Source organism: Mustela lutreola, chromosome 9 (genome assembly GCF_030435805.1).
Source record: "Mustela lutreola isolate mMusLut2 chromosome 9, mMusLut2.pri, whole genome shotgun sequence".
NCBI lineage: Eukaryota > Metazoa > Chordata > Mammalia > Carnivora > Mustelidae > Mustela > Mustela lutreola.
In genome coordinates, this window is record NC_081298.1 from 26,356,692 (window position 1) to 26,376,514 (window position 19,823).

Genomic DNA, 19,823 nt, shown 5'->3' on the forward strand with positions numbered 1-19,823 from the left:
TCTGCCTCTGCCTGCCATTCTGTCTGCCTGTGCTCGCTCTCTCTCCCTCTCTCTCTCTGACAAATAAATAAAATCTTAAAAAAAAAAAAGAAATTAAAAAAATAAAATAAAAGTTTGTTCATAGTAATAAATGATAAACTGGAAAAATATTTACATCTTAGGTTTAGAAAAAGATAAAAATTCCTATAAATCAACAAGCAAAAGCTCAATGGAAAGAAGAACTGAAAAAAGGGCAAATGAAGTGAACAGAGAATTCACCAGAACTAGAACCGGCCTCCCTCCCCAGGAGCACCTGAGTGGCTCAGTCATTAAATGTGTCTGCCTTTTGGCTTAGGTCATGATCACAGCCTCCTGAGATCGAGCCCTGCATCCTGGGATCCAGCCCCGTGTCCAGCTCCTGCTTGGCGGGGAGCCTGATAAAGAACAAGAGCCCCACTCCCACTAAAAGTCTCATAAATACAAAAAATTGCTTGACTTCTCTCTTAATAAAAAGAAATGAAAAATAAAAGTGCCTCTTGGTTTTTATCCATCTGATTGGCAAGGAAAATAAGGTTTGATAACACATGCAGTTCAGGATGTAAGGAAAGAAGCACTCTCATACTTTTCTGATGGGAAGGCAAAGTGGTACTATTGCTAGGGAGAGTACTTTGCCAATATCCATTAAAACAAAACAAAATCAAGTTCATATACTCATTTACTGGTATTCTACTTCCAGGAATTTACCTAACAGATAAACTCCCATGTATGCAAAATAACAAATGGACAAGTTATAGCATTACGTGTAATAAGAAATGGAAACCACCTAAGTGTTCGCAAATAAAATATTAGGCAAGGAAATTATATGGCATGTCTTTATAAGCTGTGTGTTAATTTTAAAAACTGAGGCAGACCGAAAATGTGGAGCTCAGTCAAATAAGCAAGATGTAGAAGTGTTTTCAGCAAGCTATCATTTGTATAAAAAAAATCTGTCCACGTAATTAGCCTGTGAATACACCAGCCATCTCTGAAGACCTCAGAAGAAAGTGATGAATGCTGTAGGGAAAGCAGGGGTGGGAGGAAGATTTAACTTTTTCATTCTGTGCTCTTTACATATTTGTAATTTTCGGTGTTTGTGTATACCTATTTTTAATCAATTAAATGAACATAAAACACCCCTCAGTGTTTAGGATCAAGTCTAACTCACTTCCATGGTTGACTTTCTAACCTCCTCCCATGCCACATTTCCTCTCCCTCACTACCTTCCAGTCAACTTGCTTCTCCTTCAGTTTCTGGAAAATGCCAAGATCTTCCCGCCTCGGGATATTCTGCATAAACTGTTCCTTCTTCCTAAGTTGCTGTTCTCTAGATTCTTACCATGGGTCAGCATTTTCTTTTATTTCCCGTATTGGATTCTGTGTCATCTCTTCAAAGAGGCCATCCCTGGCCATCCTACATATACAATTTGTTGAATAAATGCCCCCCCCCCTTGCTGGGCAGGCAGGGCAGGTTTACATCCCTGATCACTCAGTCTAAAGAAGTACCTCCCTTCACTCTCTTTATGACAATACCCTGACTCACTCCTTTCATAGCACTAGCCATTATTTGAAATTACCTTGTGTATCTTCTTAGTTGTTTACTGTCTTTCTCCAGCTCAAGGGTTTGTCTCCATAAAAGCAGGGGCCATGTCTTGTCTTGTTTCTATCTTTAGCAACCCAAATAATAAATATTTGTGGGATAGATTTATGCAACATAAAGTATGGACCACACACTGTGCTACAAATTTCATAAATAACAACTCTTTCAGTCCTCGCAATAACTGAATGAGGGAGATTGGTTAAGGAAATTGAGGCACCAAGCCGTTGAGGAACTGGCCCAACTGACAGAGTTGGCATCCAAGACACAAGATTCTTAGCTACAACGCGACGCTTTTTAGATATATAAACTCACAGATGGATGAAGTTGACTGATTAAATGAACGAACTCATGGAAAAATGAATATAAACGTTGCTTTTTTTTTTGCGTCTCCAGAGTCCCCAGATCTGCCGCAAGGGGGCGCTCTCTCCTAGGTCTTGACGCCAGTCCTCAAGGCGCGCACTCCCTTTGCGTCTCGGGCTCGCGCGCGCTGCCGCGGCACCGGAAGTGACTGAGCTTGCAAGTTCCCCCGGTCTCTTCAGGGGAAACTGAGGCCGGCTCGTTCGGAAGAGACAGCGCGAGCCGTCAGCCAGGTAGGCCGGCCCGGGTCCGTGGCGCGGAACTTGGCCACGAAGAGCCCTCGCGTCTGGAAACGACCTGGCCGATGAAGGGGGGATGTGGCCCCCCACGGCTCGCGGGGCTCGCAGGTGAGAGCGCCGCCTCCCCTGTGCGTGGCAGGCGCTACGCCCAATGGGAGCCCTCGCCGTCCCGCTTCTATGCCGACTGGGCTCGCTGATTGGCCACGCCGGGGCGGGCCGCCGGGGGCGAGACCCCTCCTCCCTGAAAGGACTAGGGGGCGCCCCTGAGGGAGAGCGGTTGCCTGGCAACGGGGCGGTGGCCCGGCGGGTACCCGGCCTAGCGCGCGGGAGAAGCCGCCAGGCCGCAGCCCACCCGCTCCGGGCTCCGGAGAGGTGCAGCCCCCGGCCCCCAAGCCCTCCCGGGGGCGCCAGGAAGCCGCCTTGGGCCTGTCCTCAGGAAAACGTGGTCTCAGCTGTTGTGGGTGGCGGGGGGGGGGGGGAGGCTCGAACAGGCCTCAGTCCCTCTCCCCGACCCGAGGAGAGGCCCGGCGCCTCACCCTCACCCCGTCTTTGTGCAGGGCGCCGGCGGCCATTGTGTCCGTGCGGGGAATGGAGGGCCCGGCAATCCCCCCCCACCACCGCCACGTCCAGGGCCGTTGGGGAAGTCAAAGAAAATCAGCGGTGTTTCTGGGGGGTCCCCGGCCGTCAGCCTCCCGGAAAGGCCCCGGGATGGCCTTTCCGAAGTCAGACCGCAGATCCGAGGCAGTTTCCCCCTCCCTCTGTCCCTTCTCGAAACCTTGAGCCCCATTGAGAAGTCCCTTCAGGGTTTCGGAAGCCTTACCCTGAGCTGATACTTAAATAGAAACAACAACAACAAAAAACCTAAACCCCACAACCAGCCACCTCCGGGAGAGTTCTTCTGGCTCCCAGCAGGAGGCGGAGAGCCAAGGGGCGTGCAAGAGCGAGGGGGCTGGGCTCCCGGGTGGCAGGAGGCCGCTGCCGAGTGGCCGCCCTCGATCCAGGCGATGGAGGAGGAAGCAAGCGAGGGGGCCGGTTCCTGAGCTTCGTAATTCCTGTGTCGCCTTCTGGGCTCCCAGCCTGCCGGGTCGCATGATCCTTCCAGCCGGAGCTCCTTTTTTTTTTGCCAGCCGCCGTGAGGCCGGCTGACTTGCCGGCATCCCGGCTGCCACCTCTTCTCCCGACCTATGTTACAAAAGATCTTCCGGGGGTTGCACCTGCCTGCGGCTGCCTGAGACGGATTTGAATGTAGGTGGTGCGGAGGTGGGGGTGGAGGGGCAGATTACCCGTGGGGGTGACTTTCTGAGGAAAGCATTTCGGAGAAAAGGGGGTGGTTGGGGTGAAAAAAAAAAAAAAAAAGCCGGTATAGTGATTCAGAAACAGCCCACGGGTGCTTTCAATTTGACTTCATTGAAGTCTTTTGGAAGCTAGACCCAGACCTTCCTAAGAGCTACAAAGAAACCAGTTCTGGTATCTGAAAGGGGAATAGGATATTGTAGGGTAAAGGGCATGCATATTAATTTTTTTTTTCCCCTGAAGCTCTTTCTCTCCCATCAGAACCCTATCTTGGCTTCGGATCTCAGAAGAGAAGCACTAAGCAGAGACCAGACTCAGTGAGTGAGCAGGTGTTTTGGACAATGGACTGGTGGAGCCCATCCCTATTATAAAGATGTCTCAGAGCAACCGGGAGCTGGTGGTTGACTTTCTCTCCTACAAGCTTTCCCAGAAAGGATACAGCTGGAGTCAGTTTAGTGATGCAGAAGAGAACAGAACTGAGGCCCCAGAAGGGACTGAATCAGAGATGGAGACCCCCAGTGCCATCAATGGCAACCCATCCTGGCACCTGGCGGACAGCCCTGCGGTGAATGGAGCCACTGGCCACAGCAGCAGCTTGGATGCCCGGGAGGTGATCCCCATGGCAGCGGTAAAGCAAGCGCTGAGGGAGGCTGGGGATGAGTTTGAACTGAGGTACCGGCGGGCATTCAGCGACCTGACATCTCAGCTTCACATCACCCCAGGGACAGCGTATCAGAGCTTTGAGCAGGTGGTGAACGAACTCTTCCGGGATGGGGTGAACTGGGGTCGCATTGTGGCCTTTTTCTCCTTCGGTGGGGCTCTGTGTGTGGAGAGCGTAGACAAGGAGATGCAGGCATTGGTGAGTCGGATCGCAACTTGGATGGCCACTTACCTGAACGACCACCTAGAGCCTTGGATCCAGGAGAACGGCGGCTGGGTAAGGACCACGCCCCTTGTGTGTACCTTTCTCTTGGCCTCCCATCCGGGAGATGTCAAACAGCCTCTCCCCCATATCTCTTTCTGTTGTGCTGGGTGGTTATTGGAGACTGTTTGTTAAGGAGATGTGACCAGCCTCATTGCACCACAAGAGGTTAACTGTTCTCAAACACAGATGACCTAGTTCTTGAAGGACCAGGCATCTTTCATTCTGGTCACCCTCATGACCCTACTCTTTCATACTTGTGTTCCAGTTTCTCACTAGAGGAAAACACAGCCTGTGTGTTCATTTGGGCCCAAATCTTTGCAAGTGGAAAGTTATTCCAGGGCTCCCCCTCACCCTGACAAAATGGCTCACCACAGAAAGGGCTGATGAGTGTAATGCCTCTGAGCCCCTCCATTCTTACTCCCCCGGGGATGTCAGTCTTGTCGTGGGCTTCCCTCCCACAAATCAAGTTCCCTTTATTTCAGAGTTTGCATACATGTTCCTCTCATCTCAGAACAGGGTAGGGCCAGGCAGAAGTTCCCTCTGGCTTGGATGGCTGAGGGTTGTCAGATTTTAGGGCAGTGTAAGCTGTGCCAGTGGGCCAGTTGTGTTTGTGCTGCACCCCCCTGTTCGTTTGCTCTAAAGGTGCAACTTTCTGCACAGTTGGCCTGTTTGTGGAGCTCTTGCTGTGTCACGCATTAAGCCTGGGGACTTTGCACCTCACTGCCTGGGGTCGGTTGGGGAGCTCCAGCTGTTCTGCCTGTTGCTTTCCGGCCAGGGCCCTAGGGCCTCTTCAGGGAGCACTGTTGGCTGGCGAAGCAAGAACCTGGTCTGTGGGGCTCTTTGGAATATGGAGATTCAGCAACAGACTTCAGAAACAAGCGATAGAGGTGTGAGTGCCAGCCCTGTCATCCAACCAGCTGTGTGACCTTGGACAGGCCGGTTTACCCTGAGCCTCAGTCCCCCCCCGCCCCCCCGCAAAAAAAAGGTGGCAAGCCCTCTTTGCCTTGCAGAACATTGTAAATCTGGGAGCTAATGCGAGCAGCTGACTACAGAAACAGCAAGTTTCTGTAGTAGTTGTTATTGGTTCCAGACGCAGGAGTCACGCCGCGCCCCCATTCCTTTCCCAGGGAGAGAGAATTCTCTTGCCCATCACCAACTTAGGAGCAGATAGTGATGAGAGTTCTTTACCAGTGGTCATTGTAGACAGTTTTTGCTCTTCTACAATGAACTCAGTCCTAATTGCCTTGCTGATCTCCCTGCCTAGAGGAGATGCAGGGTTTATGAGACGTATTCGGTCCCCTCAGCACACCCAGAAAATTGAGCAGACTGGGCAAAATAAGTCATCTGTTGAAGGAGCCAAGATGGAAGGGTCCTTGCACCACGGACTCAGGAATGTCAAGAATGCAAATTATCCATAGGCGGGCCTAGGGCGTGGCACTTCAGTTTACCTCCGAGCCAGACACCGCCTAGTTGGCCCTTCCCCTTGTCTTTTTTCCCATTTTTTTGCAACTCCATTAACTCTTCCTGCTGCCAGTTCTTGTAAAATACAAAGGGGTCAAGTCAGTGGAGGTCAGATGACTGGGGTGGGGTTGGGGGAGGTAAAGGTGGAGAGCTCTCCAGCTAAGGCTGACCGGACTTGAAAGCCGTTCTGTAAATGAACTCCCTGGGGGGATAAATGATTAAATAGTTCCTGTTGGTTTGTGTGATGACCTCGCCTATTCCCTCCTGCTTTGATTCTCTTTGGGGGCAAATATTTGTTCAGCTGATTACAGGAGGGACAGGATTCCAGGACTTCAGACCCAGCCTCTGAGGCATCTCCCAGTAGAGATGTGGGCCTTGTGCCCACCTTGCCTGACTATTGTCCTTGGGTAGGGGTGCTAATACCAGGTGGGTTATTGCCAGGTATTAACAAAAGGCAGTCTGGGAAAGGTGCCTGTTCTGTCCAGCAGCCCCTGCAGAGGGCTGCCTGGATCAGAGAATTGCCAGTCGCCCAGTATTATATACAGAAAGAATTTAGACACAGCAACACTGGGCAAGTTCATTAGATCACCCCTGGATTGAAATTCCATCTTCTGTATCTTTGCTCAAGAATTTTCAGAGCCCGTTAGACAATATACCATATGTTACTTCCTCTTGGTGAACAGAGGGGATGTGTACAGAAGCCAGTTATATCAGCACCATTTTGGGGCACACCTGCTCCTTGAGGCCAGGAGGTAAAGAATATTAGAGTAGAGATCCTTTGGATAGAAGCTACCCACACACGTCCCTGTCAAATACCATCCTGTTTGAGCTGCACTGACTGGCTCCTGGAGTGGCATCTCAAAACCCTCTTGGAGGCTGTGGCAGATCCACGAGTGTAGGACTTGTGGGCCATTACTACCCTGCGATAATGCTTTAAATTTAGCATCCCTGCAGAAAAGGGGAAGGAAATAAGCGTTTATGGAGTACATCTCATGTATGAGGCATTGTGTTGGTCTTTTACTCACGCAACCAAAATTTTCTGAGCATCTACTCTGAGGCAGGCCCTGTGCTTGGCGCTGGCAGTAAGCCTCACATGATACCTTCCCTCATGGAAATGATGTGCTGTTTCATATATCCCACACAGTAACTTTTCAAGGTAGGTGCGTTTCTTCCCAGTTTATATGTGAAGCTCCGGGTGACTGGCTCCAGGTAGCCCTCAGCCAGTTAAGTGACTTGAGTGGGAATTTACACCGAGGTCGGCCTGAGTCTGAAGCCTAAAGTCTTTTCCATCCACATCAGGTTGTCATAGGAGTGGTAAAGTGACCCAGATATCCTGGCACAGAAGGGCAGAAATGCTGTTGGGCCACACAGACATGCCCATGGAGGAGCTCGCTCTGGTCTGTGATCCTGACATGGTTCAGGAAGCCACAGGTAGAACAGTTCCTTTGTTGGTAGTAGCAGGTTCCCCAAGGTATGTGTGTAGTAGCCTCAGATTCTGGCGTTGGTAAAGGCATCAGGGTTTTTGCCCAGTCAGAGTGACCTTCTTGTCAGTTCTTTCGTTGTTAAACCCTCTCAGGCCCGGCCAGTAGATAAGAATCGTGGGGGGGGGGGGGGAGGTGGCCTGCTTTGGTTATATCTTCTTGATTGTGGGTGAGCTCCAAGGACTGGAATTCCACATGTGGCCACACCACTGCCTGCCTGGAGTCACCTAGCAAGATGCTGAACCTGTTTGTGTCTCGTCCATCCATCTCTCCTACCTGTAAAATAGAATAATGGCAGCCACCTGCCAGAGCTTGACTCTAATAAAGAATCTAGAACAAAAGCCCTTCCTGGGCCTTAATTGTAGGGTGGAAGCACTTGTTTTAATGAGTGGACCATCTGCCTCAGAAAACTGAACTTTGGCCCCAGAGTCTCTCAAGAAACAAAGCCAACTCCTGAGATACTTATCTAGAATGAAATGTGATGCGATCTTCTCTGTAGGGACAGAGTGTTTTGGGGGCTTTCCAATGGGAATGTGGACAATTTTAGGGTGAGGACCCAGGTGGCAAGGCATTTTGGGATCGCAGCCCCTGGGAAACCCCTTAGCTTGATGGAAAACCATTGTCGAGAGCAATGAACTGTTGTGTGGAGAGAGGAAACATAATTTGGCCTTTCCCAGGCTGCCTGGTTCTGTGGTCTTCTAGATCCTGTAGGTTTCTTCTTGCCTATTCTGGCTTCTTTGTCATGGGTATATGTCAGCTGAAGCACCTCAGTGACCTTTGTAGATCTCAGCAGCTGTTGGCAATTCTGCGGTTATCTTGGGGAAACCCCATTAGAAACCCCAAACGTGGAAATTTTTAGTAATCTCATTCAGGTCCCAAAGTGAGGTAGAAATGTGTGAGGGACTCCACCTCAAAACACTCAGTTCTTCTGCATGTACATTTGAGGTTGCTCTTGGAACTCTGTCACCATCACAGGTTTTTCCAAACGTCCTGGGACTAATTTCCCCAGTGGCCCCATAGAGCCCTTCAGCTTCTGGTAGAAAATTACCCAGGTGTTTTTTCAGGGGGTCCCAACAGAACCCAGAGGGTTTTCTTGACTTTTGTGTGGGCAGTCACCAGATTTGTTTGGGCTGCAGGAAGCAGTGGTTGTCAGCTGTCCTTTCCCCAGCAAGTATCTGTCTTGAGGCCAGTGGGCTTCAGCATTTTCCAACGTCCTCAGCCTTCCATCATGGGGCTTTCATTCAGCAACCGTGGTCTTGTCTGGGTTCGGCATGGATGGATTTAGGAGTAATTCTCAATGAGCTGCTCTTTGACAGAAGTATAGTCTCCTACTGTCTTAATTAGCAGGGCCCTGTCCCTACCCCCACGCCCAACCTAATTCCAGAGAGTCCTCCCTAGGGATGCCTCCTTTCTTGTTGAAGGAGTCACTCTGCTCCTGGAGCAGCTTCTGTTCTGTCCCAGTCTTTCTTCCCCATTCCCAGTTGGCTACCTGAGTCAGACAATCCACTGGGTCTTTTTGTTCAGCCTGGGGAAGAGAAGACTCGAGAGATTATGATCACCAAATATCTGGAGGAAGAGGGGCTGTGCCTTTTTTATTGGTAGAGTACCCAACAGAACTTGGATAAGTGAAAGTAACGTTGGTAGCATGAACTTAGTGTAAAGAAGACATTTTTCACACTATTAAATCTCTACCAGATTTTAGGAATTTCCTGAAGGTGGAGTCCGCATTTGTCCACACTTGCTTCCTCAGCACAGAGCAGAGGTCTTGGGCATAGCAGGTACCTAATGAAAGAGATGCCCACCAAATTTCTGAAGAAACAGACAGTTATCAAACCAGAATGACAGTAATGGGAATTTTCACTGACCTGATCATTCAGTCATCGAGTCAGACGATATTTTTTGAGTTCCTATGTCCAGGCTGTCCTAGGTATTAGGGGTACTATTGCCTTAAATAAAATTAAGATTCCGTCCTTGTGAAGCTCACAGTCCAGTGGGGAGAAATAGACAATAAGCATGTATCACGTATATAAAACATCAGGTGATAGTAAGCACTCTGAAGACAATAAAATGGGTTAGGGTCATGCCTTGCAAGGGAGGTGGAACTGCAGTTTTCAGAGATCGGTATCACTGAAAGATAGTGTTTGAGCCAAGGCCTGAAGAATGTGCAAGAGGAAAAGTGGTTGGGACTGAGAGGGGAGAGGTGGCCAAAGGCCAGATTGCGCCGGGTGTTATAGACCATGCTGATGACTTGGCTGTGGATGAATGAGAGAGAGGCCTGGAGAGAGTTTGCAGCAGGGGTGAAGTGATCTGAATTCTGCAAGGGCTGCAGCCAGGAGGAACCAGTGACAAGGCTGGTGCACCTGCCAGGTGAGAAAGAAGAGTGGTTTAACCAGGAGGCTGAGGTGGAAGTAGTGAGAAGTGACTAGAGAATACAGCCAGGCTTACACAAGGTGTATTGATGGAAGCCACATTTTTTTACCACCTAGAGGTCATGAAATCAAGTCTAAATAAGCTAAATGTTCTTTAGGGATAATTATCTTTGAATTTGGTATCCTGAATGGTCCTCCATTCTAGCAGTAGTTCAGTCTGAGTAACTGCAGCTTGTCAGGCCTAGGTCCTAGCTCACCCACATGAAGCTGTGTGACCTTGGGGCAAATAATACTTGCTTCATCAGGTCATGGCAAAGACCTAATGAGGCATGCCTGTGATGTGTAGAGCCTGGCATATGTTGGTATCATAATTCTTACCATCTTCATCACAGAACTCGTATCAGAAACCCATTCAACATCCATTCTCTTTTTTGGACTGCGTGCCCCTCCAACACATCCTCAAGGCAGACAGGTCCTAGCAGTGTTCGTCATGACAGGAGCTCTTGGTGTTCCTATGTCATAGTGTTACAAGCTTTGGGATTCCTGTTCTGCTGTCAGTCTGCTCAGACTCGCTGTCTTGCCTTAGCCGACTCGCTTCACCCCCAGGCCAGTTCCTCCATTAAGGCCCAGTTTCACATTAGTTACATTTAAGAATGTCTCTTTTCTATCAACAGCTATACTTTAACTACAAAAATTAAATAATCCCAGTGTAAACGTAGGGTGGTTTCTGAGGGACCCTTCAATAATAATAAACTACATTTATGTAGTACTTTACAGCTCAGAAAGCGCTTTCATATCCATCATGCCTTTTTGATGCCTACAGCCATCCAGGGAGGTGAGCAGGAGGGAAGGCAGGCTGGGAAAGGTGAAATGGCTTGCCAAGGTCACACATCAGGGGGAAGATGCAGGACTTGGATTTTCGGATCTGCACTTGATCACTTTTCTGCTGTGTGACCTTGGGCAAGTCTTTTAACTTGTAAATGACCATCATAATAGTGCCTTGTTCTGAAGACTCAGTGAGTTAATCCATGTCTTAAGGCTTTCAGAACAGTGACTGTACATATTAGCAGTAAACAGCAGCCGCATCCTAGGGCTCCTTCTGGCTTCCCGTTTATTACATATTGATTTTTGCAAATAGTGTTTTTGCAGAAAGAAACTGCCGTTGGGACCTTCTGGTACTTGGTTCCATCCCTGATGAGACTCCCAGTCCAAGCTGGAGCCTTACAAACTGGCTCTAAGCTACAGGGCTTTTTGGGCAGACTCCAGAGCTCCCCTCGGAACTAGAGGTTTTTCTCTCGCTCTTCAGGAAATGCCATTGCAATTACTTCCATGGACTGCTTCCTGTCCCAGCCCTGCAGCCGATTCCTGCTGGCGAGAGTGTAGAAACTGGAAAGTCATGTCCCTAAAGGCTCCCCCCTCCCCACAAACTGCTTTTTTTGGACATGTCCCTCCCTTTCCTCTTGTCAGTTACTTTCTTTCCTCCCTCCCTGTTGACCCTTCACCTAGCTTCTCTCTCCAGCCCTTGATCATCCCTTTAAGATTTGAAAATACATTTCCACTTAGTTCTGTCAGGCTTTTCCCCCATCCCATGCTGGGGGGCTGGTCAGAACTCCTGATCTCTCTTCATGGCTCCATCACTCAGTAGCAGTTTCAGTCTGGGACTCCCCCTAGAGGAACATTAAGCTTGTCACTTGCAGTGCCTTGTATCATCCATTAACCTTGAGTTCCCTCAGAGGTCCCCACCCCCCCCCCCACACCCCCACCCCCCCCCCCCCCCGCACAGGATGGAGACTCCTTAGGGAGATCTTGGAGGTTTGGCACATGTAAATCCTGCCTCTTAGAGACTGATGACAGAGGATAGAGTGAAGTGGGGCTGCCCCTCCCCCCTTCACCTTTCTGGAGGAAGCTAGAAAGGTTGAAAACCTTGTTGGACAATCATCTGAGGAATGGGAGCTAGCTTGGGAGGGGATTGGAACGCATTCAACTATGCCTCAGATCCTTTGTTCCGCTCTTGAAAGGGAAACATTCCCCTCCCTCCTCCCTGGCCACACACACGTGCCTTTGTTCCCCCGGTCAGGCGGAGCCAGGAACACAGTGTCCCTTCCAAGGAGCCTGACTTGCCTCCCCAGAGGCTGGCCTCCTGGTCAGCAGGACTGGGATTTTAGCTCAGGAACCCCCCAGTCTCCTGTCCTTCCTATGGAAGAGCCTTTCTCTCAGAGGCTGAAAGCTTGCCTACAAACAGCTGTCCAAGCGCTTCCCTGGAATTACTCCGTGGGATGCCCACATCCCAAGATTAAACAGTCCCTCCCTCTTATTCCACTTGGTGATTAATATTATTGTTAACATTACTATTAATAGTACCTAACATTTATCAAGAGCTTACTCTATGCCAGGCATTGTTCAAAGTGCTTTACATTATTTATTCCATTCACCTAGCAGCACTTTGAAGTTATCCCATTTTGCAAATGAGGAAACTGAGGTAGAGAGAGGTTAAACAACTTATGCAAGGTAGCACGTTTAATAAGCGGCATAGCCACTTACAAGCTCCCACTTTGAAATACTGCGCTCCGCCCTTTCCCCTTCACTGTACCAGCTAGGTGATGGTGAGCGTTTATCCAGGGCCACTTACATGACAGGACTTTTACCAACATGATCTCTGTGTTACCAAGACTGCCTTACTCCAAAGCCTGTGTTCTTTATCTCTACCCTCCTTTAAAACCTACAAGGTTATTGTCATTCTACGGTTGAGAAAACTGAGGCTCAGAGAAAAATGACATGTGTTCAGGGCCTTGTAAGCTAATTAATACCAAGGCAATCTGGGATTCAGATTCAAGATGACACCTTCAACACTTTACTGCCTTAGTAGTCTGTAGCATGATGATAATAGCTATTATGTGAGTGTGGATGCCTTTTAATAATATACCAGGCTCCTTTGTATTCATCATTTTGAGTAGGTGAGGTCGGTACATTCAGTCCCATTTTAGGGAGGAAACTAAGGCAAAGTGAGATTGTCCCACAGTAAATGGCAGAGTCAGACTTAGGATCCGTGTTCTGACTTTGAGCACAGTGTAATTGACCATGCCTGTCTTCCCTAAGGCTGTTCATTGCTTGGAGCTGTTCTCAGAGTTGTGTTTCATTTGTTAAATCAGCAAATACTGGTGCAGGCTTTGTATGTGCCAAGTGCTGGGGATCCTGTGGATATTGTGGTGAGTGGATCTGGGTCCTGTTCCTCAGTGGACTGTTTCCACATACCTTGGGCCTTATTGGTATCCTTCTGCCATCTGAGTCAGCCTATGTGTGTCACCCATCCACCCCCTCTGTTGCAAGACACACCAGGCAAGGTTCATTATGATTGGTGTGTATTGATCGCCTTCCATACACCCATGTGTAAAAGTCTGGACTCAGATTTGAAGTTTAGCTTGTTTGCTTGTTTGTGGTGTAGTACTAGGCATATCAGCTTCAAATTCTCACCCTTAAATGAGAGAAGAATATCAGCCCATCAGAGTAAGCAAGAAAGTGAAATGCAGAAGTATTTTCTAGTAATGATAACAGATACTGTGTGTTGAGTGTTTGCTCTGTGCCAAGTACTATGTTTATGCCCTTGACATAATCATCTTGTTTGATCCTTACAGCTGTGTCAAGACAGAGAATCCAGAGCTTCCAGAGGCTCTCTAACATGCCTACACTAACATATCTTACAAGAGGCAGGTCTGGGTCTTGCACTCAGATGTATTTGGTGCCAAAGCCTAACCTCAAGCCACTGTGTCATTGCTTCTTCGCAGGTCTGGACTGGCTTATTTTACCCCGAGTTCCTGGCACACGGCCTGAGGTTGGGTAAGGGCTCAGCCAGCATCTGCTCAGTGAACATGAAGGGTTATTATTAGATGCAGGTTAGGTGACAAAAATGTCTCTGTCCCTAAGGAAGCAAACTCATTTATAGCAGGAGGAATAGACCTGAAACACTCCAGGCAAACTGTGCCATGTCTGTGGTATAGTTTCCAGAAGTAGAAGAAGACAGACGTGATGGCTGCATCCCACAGGTGCCCTGGACCTCTGCCAAACCAGCCCACTTCCACCATCAGTTCTCCAGTTGATGACTCTGTCTCAAGGCCTCTGTCTCAGGCTGCAACGTCAGTATGCACCTTCTCCCTTGCCAACTGCATCACCAGCCCAGACACTTTTCTGTGCCAATAGTGGAAAGTGTCAGGAAAGGGAAAGATCACCCAAGGCTTGAATAATAGCTTTCTCAGCAGTGTAGCTTTGAATAGTTCACAGTGAGTCCTCAGTTTCCCCATCTGTAAAAGGAAGATAATAGTCATCCCTTAACAAAGATGATAGCAATCTCTTTCTCATAGGCATGCTGTGTTTCTTTAGCCTGGATCACTGTTCTCTAAATTTGATCAGGACCATCATATTACCATTTAGGTCTCAATTTAAATATCACCTCTCAGGGTGCCTGACTGGGTCAGTGGATTGGGCCTCTGCCTTAAGCTCAGGTCATGATCTCAGGGTCCTGGGATCCAGCCCTGCATCAGGCTCTCTGCTCCGTGGGGAGCCTGCTTCCCCCACCCCCCTGCCTAATTATGATCTCTGTCTGTCAAATAAATCTTTTTAAAAGATTTACTGTCTGTCTCCTCTAGTAAAATCTAAGCTCCCAGAGTTTAGGGGTTTTGTCTCATTTTTTCCTTCATCCCTAGCATCTAGCAGAGTGCTTGGTACATAGGAGACACATAGGAGCAAATATTGAATGAGTGAGAGAGTGACCCTGTAGCCCATCCATGCCTGATGTAGTATAGTATACTCAATCAGTGTTAGGTATCAGTATTAGGAAGATGTGGACCATTGGAAGGTTTTCGGTAGGTGGAAAGAGTGTGACAAGGGCAGCCTCGGGAGGTAAGAACCACCCAGGCAGATCTGGTGGGTAGAAAGTGTATGATGCATTTGGGAGGCAGTGAGAAGGCAGACTGGCTGAAAAGGGTCTGAGTTGTCAGTAATGCTGGTCAGGAAAAAGGGAGCAGTGACTAATGGTAGAGGTTTCAGGGCAGAGGGATGGGGATAGTTGACAGTACAGATGGGGCCAGTGAGGAGAGGCCCAACTCTGGAGGGATGCCTCCAGGTCTCCCGTAACTTCTGGGAAAGAGAATCCCTTTCCAGCTGGGGCACAGCAGGCAGAACTGCACAGAGATAAAAGCCAGAGGCACCTGCGACCTGTGGATCAGGTAGACTGCCCTGGTTGTTATTTTGGGGCTCTGGGCCAGGTGCAGATTCAAAGGCTTGATTGAAGCCTTTTGGCAAGTCTTGTCTCAGCAGGGTAAACATCACCTGTCTCCTGCCACCTGTGGCAACAATGCCAGGAAGGTACCCTAGGTAGGCCCAAAGGGGCCCAACTTTCTTGCTGCCCTCATGGAGCAAGAAATACCACCAGGAGCGGCCACTCCTTTCCTGTCCTACAGCTCCCTTTCTGAAGGGCTCAGGTGGTAATAAGATACCTCCTGTCCAAGCAACCCCTGTGGTTCTGGCCCAGGGAAAGCAGGGGCAGGGCTTTGGGAGCCGTTGACAGCTGGGCCCAGCTGGGGGAAGGGGTCAGTTTGGAAGCAGGTGCAGATTTCAGAGAGGGCGGGGCCTGAAGGGAAGTAGGGATCTTGGTAGACTACAAAATTTCCCTCCCCATCCCCCAGCCACAGCTGGCTTCTCTAGGAACCTGATGACCTAGTTACAGTGCTTAGAAATTGTTAGCTTAGCTTGCAGTTTAGGGCTGTACTGGTCTCTTCTCTCTGAGGCTTCCTGGGTCCAAAAGGTGTCCTGGCATTCCCCCAAGTGGGTTCCATGTGAAGGACATGCACCATATCACATGTATAAGCTTCTTGTCCAGTCAGGCTTCTCCCTTGTTCTCTGATGTGCCCCTCACCTACCCAGTCCCAGGCAGAAAAGAGTGGCCTGCCCCCATCCATGCCGACCTCTCTCTGTCTCTGGGGGGTTGATGGGTGACAAATAGAGGTCACAGACTTCTTCCCTGGAGGTTTAGTGGGGGGAGAGAGAAAACTCCTATTGCCTTAGAAATAGCTTGAGGATACCTACCCATTTCCTCTTTACCTTCTCATCTGTATGATCTTCAGACTTGATGGAAGGCGGTGAGGAAGAATCTCTTGGGGTTCTGGAGGCTCCAGCCCTTCTAGACAATAGCTATTCCTGTTATTCCTGGTGTCTGCCTCTCCATGGCCTCCCTAGGATAAATTCCATCAATTAAGAGTTAGGTACAAAATTTACCAAACCAATTACTGAATCCTACTTGCTCTGTAGCTTTCCTTGGACAAATTACTTAGTCTCCCCTAGCCTTAGTTTCCTCTTCTATAAAAAAGAGATAATGGTGTGTGTGTGTGTGTGTGTGTGTGTGTGTGTAAAGGTGGTTTTATTAAAGCCTGGGACAGGGCCCATAGGCAGAAAAGGCTGCCTTTAGTGTTTTTCTTGAAAGATTCTTGGGAGCATGAAAGTAACTGGTAGGATACATGTAACACTTAGCATGGAGCCTGGCATATAGTAGTTACTCAGTATGATGGCTACTATTACTGCTGTTGTTATCAGTGTATTCACAGGTGACCAAGTTGCTGTGATTGCTGTTGGAGCTACTCCCTAAGAGCAAACTTGTAGGCTGAGAGAGTATGTGGATACCCTTTGAACCAAGAGCTTGGAGATTTTAGGATTCCTGAAGCTGAGCCCTGTGGCCCATAACCTTGCCTTCCACCTCCTCCACAAGTGCCCCAAGTCATGCTTTGTACACAGTGAGTGTTGCTGATCCAGCATTTGGCAATAGGGCATATTTTCTTCTATCTTTGCCAAGTGCCTCCAAGAGGGCAGAGATGATCTCTGCTTTATTTACTGCTGTGTCCCTAGAACCTGCCACAGAACCTGGAACATACAAAGCACTCAGTCATTATTGTCAACTAAGTGGAAGACTTAGGGAGTTGAACATTAAAACACACATGACTTGGGGCACCTGCCTAGCTTAGTTTGTAGAGCATGTGACTCTTTGTCTCAGGGTTGTAAGTTCGAGCCCCGTGTTGGATGTAGAGATGACTTAAAGGTAAAATCTCTAGGGGGTGCCTGGCTGGCACAGTCAGTTAAGTGTCCGACTCTTGGTTTCGGCTCTGGTCATGATCTCATGGTCGTGAGATTGAGCCCCGCATCCGGCTGTGAGTTCAGCGCAGGATCTACTCGAGATTCTTTCTTCTCCCTGCCCGCCCCCCACACCTCCCCCTGCTCTGTCTGTCTCTCACACACACACAAATAAAATCTTTTAAAAAATAAAATAAAATCTTTTAAAAATAATAAAAATAAAGTACATAGGAGCATAGCTACACTTAGTAGGTACATGCCACGTGCTTGAATGATTAAACGAGGTATTCTGAGGACTCTTGAGTTTCTCCAGAGTGGCTTCACTCCTTGTTTGCTGTGTGGCCATAAGCTTCTTGCCCAAGCTCTGCCTGTTGCCTCATCTGTTGTAGAAAGATAACACCAGCCTTGCCTCCCTCGTGGGCTAGCTGTGAGACTCAGGGAGATGATAGATGAAAAAGCACTTTGAGAACTATAAATATTTGGTTTTGTTGCAGCTCCTTGACTGAGGAGGTCACAGTCATAGCTGTGTCATTCATTCATTCATTCATTCAACCTACATTTTTTGAGTGGAAGTGATAGGTAGTTCTCTCACTTATCTGGCTTCATGAATTTGGACAGTTTAGTTTTTTAAGTCTCAACATCTGTCAAATGGAAATAGTATTCTTTTCACAGAACTGTTGGGAGAAGGACTAAAGTAAGGTACTCTGAGCTTATTGAGGCTGAAAACTGTCTCATTCACTGTTATCAGCTACTGTTCAGCCTAGCAGTTGGTGGCTGAGTGTTCAGTGACATTAAGCCATTGGTTGCCTTCAGTAGTCAAATTACCAGACAAGGCCAGAATTCTGAGTGTGATTCAGATGGGAAGTAGAAATGAGTATTAATTAACTCCTAATCTCAGATGTCCTTGCCAACCTAGGCTGGACTGCTGAGTGGGAAGCCTGACCCAGCTAGGATGAGCACTGCTTCAACATAAAACTGTGAGGCACAGCGGGCCTCACCCCACGCTCACCTCTGATTCATAGCACCCACATTCACATGGAATCCTGGGGGTTACCATATCAAAGAAATCTTCAGGGAGTCATCAGAAATGGCCCTTTGGGGCAAGGTCAAGGGAGGGAGCCCGAGTCTAAGGCTCAGGGTCTCCTGGGACCAGGTCAGTCAGCAGGTGCAGGCATGAGGCCCTGGGCTGGTGGCTAAGTGATGAAACTGAGAGTTGTATAGGGCCAGACAAGAATTCAACTCAGAGGAAACTTCCTGCCTGTCCACACAGGTGTCTGGGCACCTGGGGGCAGTTTCTGGTCTGATTTAGTGGTGGAAGTTGGCATTCCAAATTAGTACCCCAAGCCTCAGTGAGGAAACCCATGGAACTCCAGAGCAAAGCCTGTATGTAGTTCACACCCAGGTTAGTATCTTTGAACACCCAGCAGACCCCCCTTCAGGTTGAAAGAAGCCCTAACTCTGGGCTCCATAGCACTCCTACTGGAAAATTTCCAAGGGCAATGTAATAATAGTCATAGCTCCCTTTATGGGGCCCCTGCTGCGGGTTGAGCACTATGGTGGGAGCTTTTTAAGAAAATGAGATCATTTTGTTACTGGAAGTATGGGCTATGGAGTCACAGCTGAGTTTGAATCTGGGCTCCATCATGTACCAGCTGTTTGATCTTGGGCACCTTCCCCTCACCCCTTTCTTTGAGCCTCTGAAAAATGGAGACAGTAATATGTGCCTCATAGGGTTTCCTCATACATGTGATACTCAGCACAGATGTTAGCGTAACTTTAACAATAGTTAACATTTCTCATGCAATTATACTTCAAGTGTTTCATATATATTAATTGGAATTCTCAAAACAATACTATTGAGGTAGGTACTCTTAATGTTCTCATTTTACAGAGGAGAAAGGGGAGGCATAGGGAAGTTTAAGGGATTTGCCGAAAGATGCACAGCTACTAATTGGTGAAGTTGTGATTTGAACCCAGGCCTGCCGGCTCCAAAGCCCCCATGTTCCCCTGCTGCATGAGGACCCAGTAAATGTTGCTGCTGTTACTCTTGTATCCAACATTGTAGCTGTCTGTGGTTTTTGGTCTGTCTACTGAATTCTGACCTCACTGAAGGCCAGAAACCCATCTTAATCACCTTGCCTCCCCAAAGACCAACATAAAACTCATTAATATTTGCTTAATGGCTGAGAATATTCCCTGTCTTCATTAATCAATCAGTAGCTCTTTATCGACCATTTCCTGTAGGGTAGATTTGAGCTAAATCCTGGGAGGAATGCAAAGTACAACTGTGCCTCTGTAAACGGAAGACTGGGTGTGTGTGTGTATGGTTGGGGGGGGGGGGCATTCCAGAGCTCTGTGTCATTGGCAGAAACTTCCACAGAGGAGGCAGAAACAATACAGGTGGCTTGGGGATGTTTTCCAAACTGGGATTCCCACCCCTCCCTCACTGGGCCACTCCTTCCATCTCCTACAGAACAAGGTGGTACAGATTGCCTACTTCTGCCCTAGGCAGAAACCATTCGTCTTCTCGCGCCCTCTGGAGTGAGTAGGGTGCATCTTTCTTGCTCTTGGAACTGGTTTGTGGGTGCCTGGAATGACAGGGAAGGAATCAGAAGTTTGGAGCTGGAAAGGGACCTTAAAAAAATCACTACTGCCCCAGCACTGCAGCCAAAGTGGTCTTTTAAAAACCAGGTTCATGGGGTACCTGGGTGGCTAAGTCAGTTAAGCGTCTGCCTTTAGTTCAGGTCATGATCCCAGGGTCCTGGGATCAAACCTTCCATCGGGCTCCTGCAAGGAGACGGCTTCTCCCTCTCCTCCCTGCTCGTTCTCTCTCTCACTATCTCTGTGTCTCTCTCTCTCTCTCTCAAATAAATAAGATCTTAAAAAAAATTAAAAAATAAAATAAAAACCAGGTAAAGAAAACCAACATTCTTGCTTACAGCTCTCCACCCACTTGGAATAAAACCCAGAG

At 48.4% G+C, this 19,823-nt stretch overlaps 1 protein-coding gene across 7 annotated transcripts in view; it reads left to right on the top strand.

Annotated features, from left to right (window-relative positions):
* The first annotated feature begins 2,069 nt into the window (after positions 1-2,069).
* The window catches only part of BCL2L1 (BCL2 like 1), a 50,344-nt gene continuing 32,590 nt past the window's right edge, over positions 2,070-19,823 (top strand). Inside the window, exons 1-3 of one of the 7 annotated variants that reach the window (XM_059133623.1) lie at positions 2,501-3,455; positions 3,747-4,440; positions 13,522-14,398. In XM_059133623.1, coding sequence (XP_058989606.1) covers positions 3,877-4,440; positions 13,522-13,623 — 666 coding nt within the window. In that variant the 5' untranslated portion in view covers positions 2,501-3,455; positions 3,747-3,876 and the 3' untranslated portion in view covers positions 13,624-14,398. Of the gene's footprint in view, positions 2,319-2,500; positions 3,456-3,746; positions 4,441-13,521; positions 14,399-19,823 lie in introns of those variants that run through there. The other 6 variants (XM_059133619.1, XM_059133622.1, XM_059133618.1 and 3 more) reach the window with 6 other exon arrangements.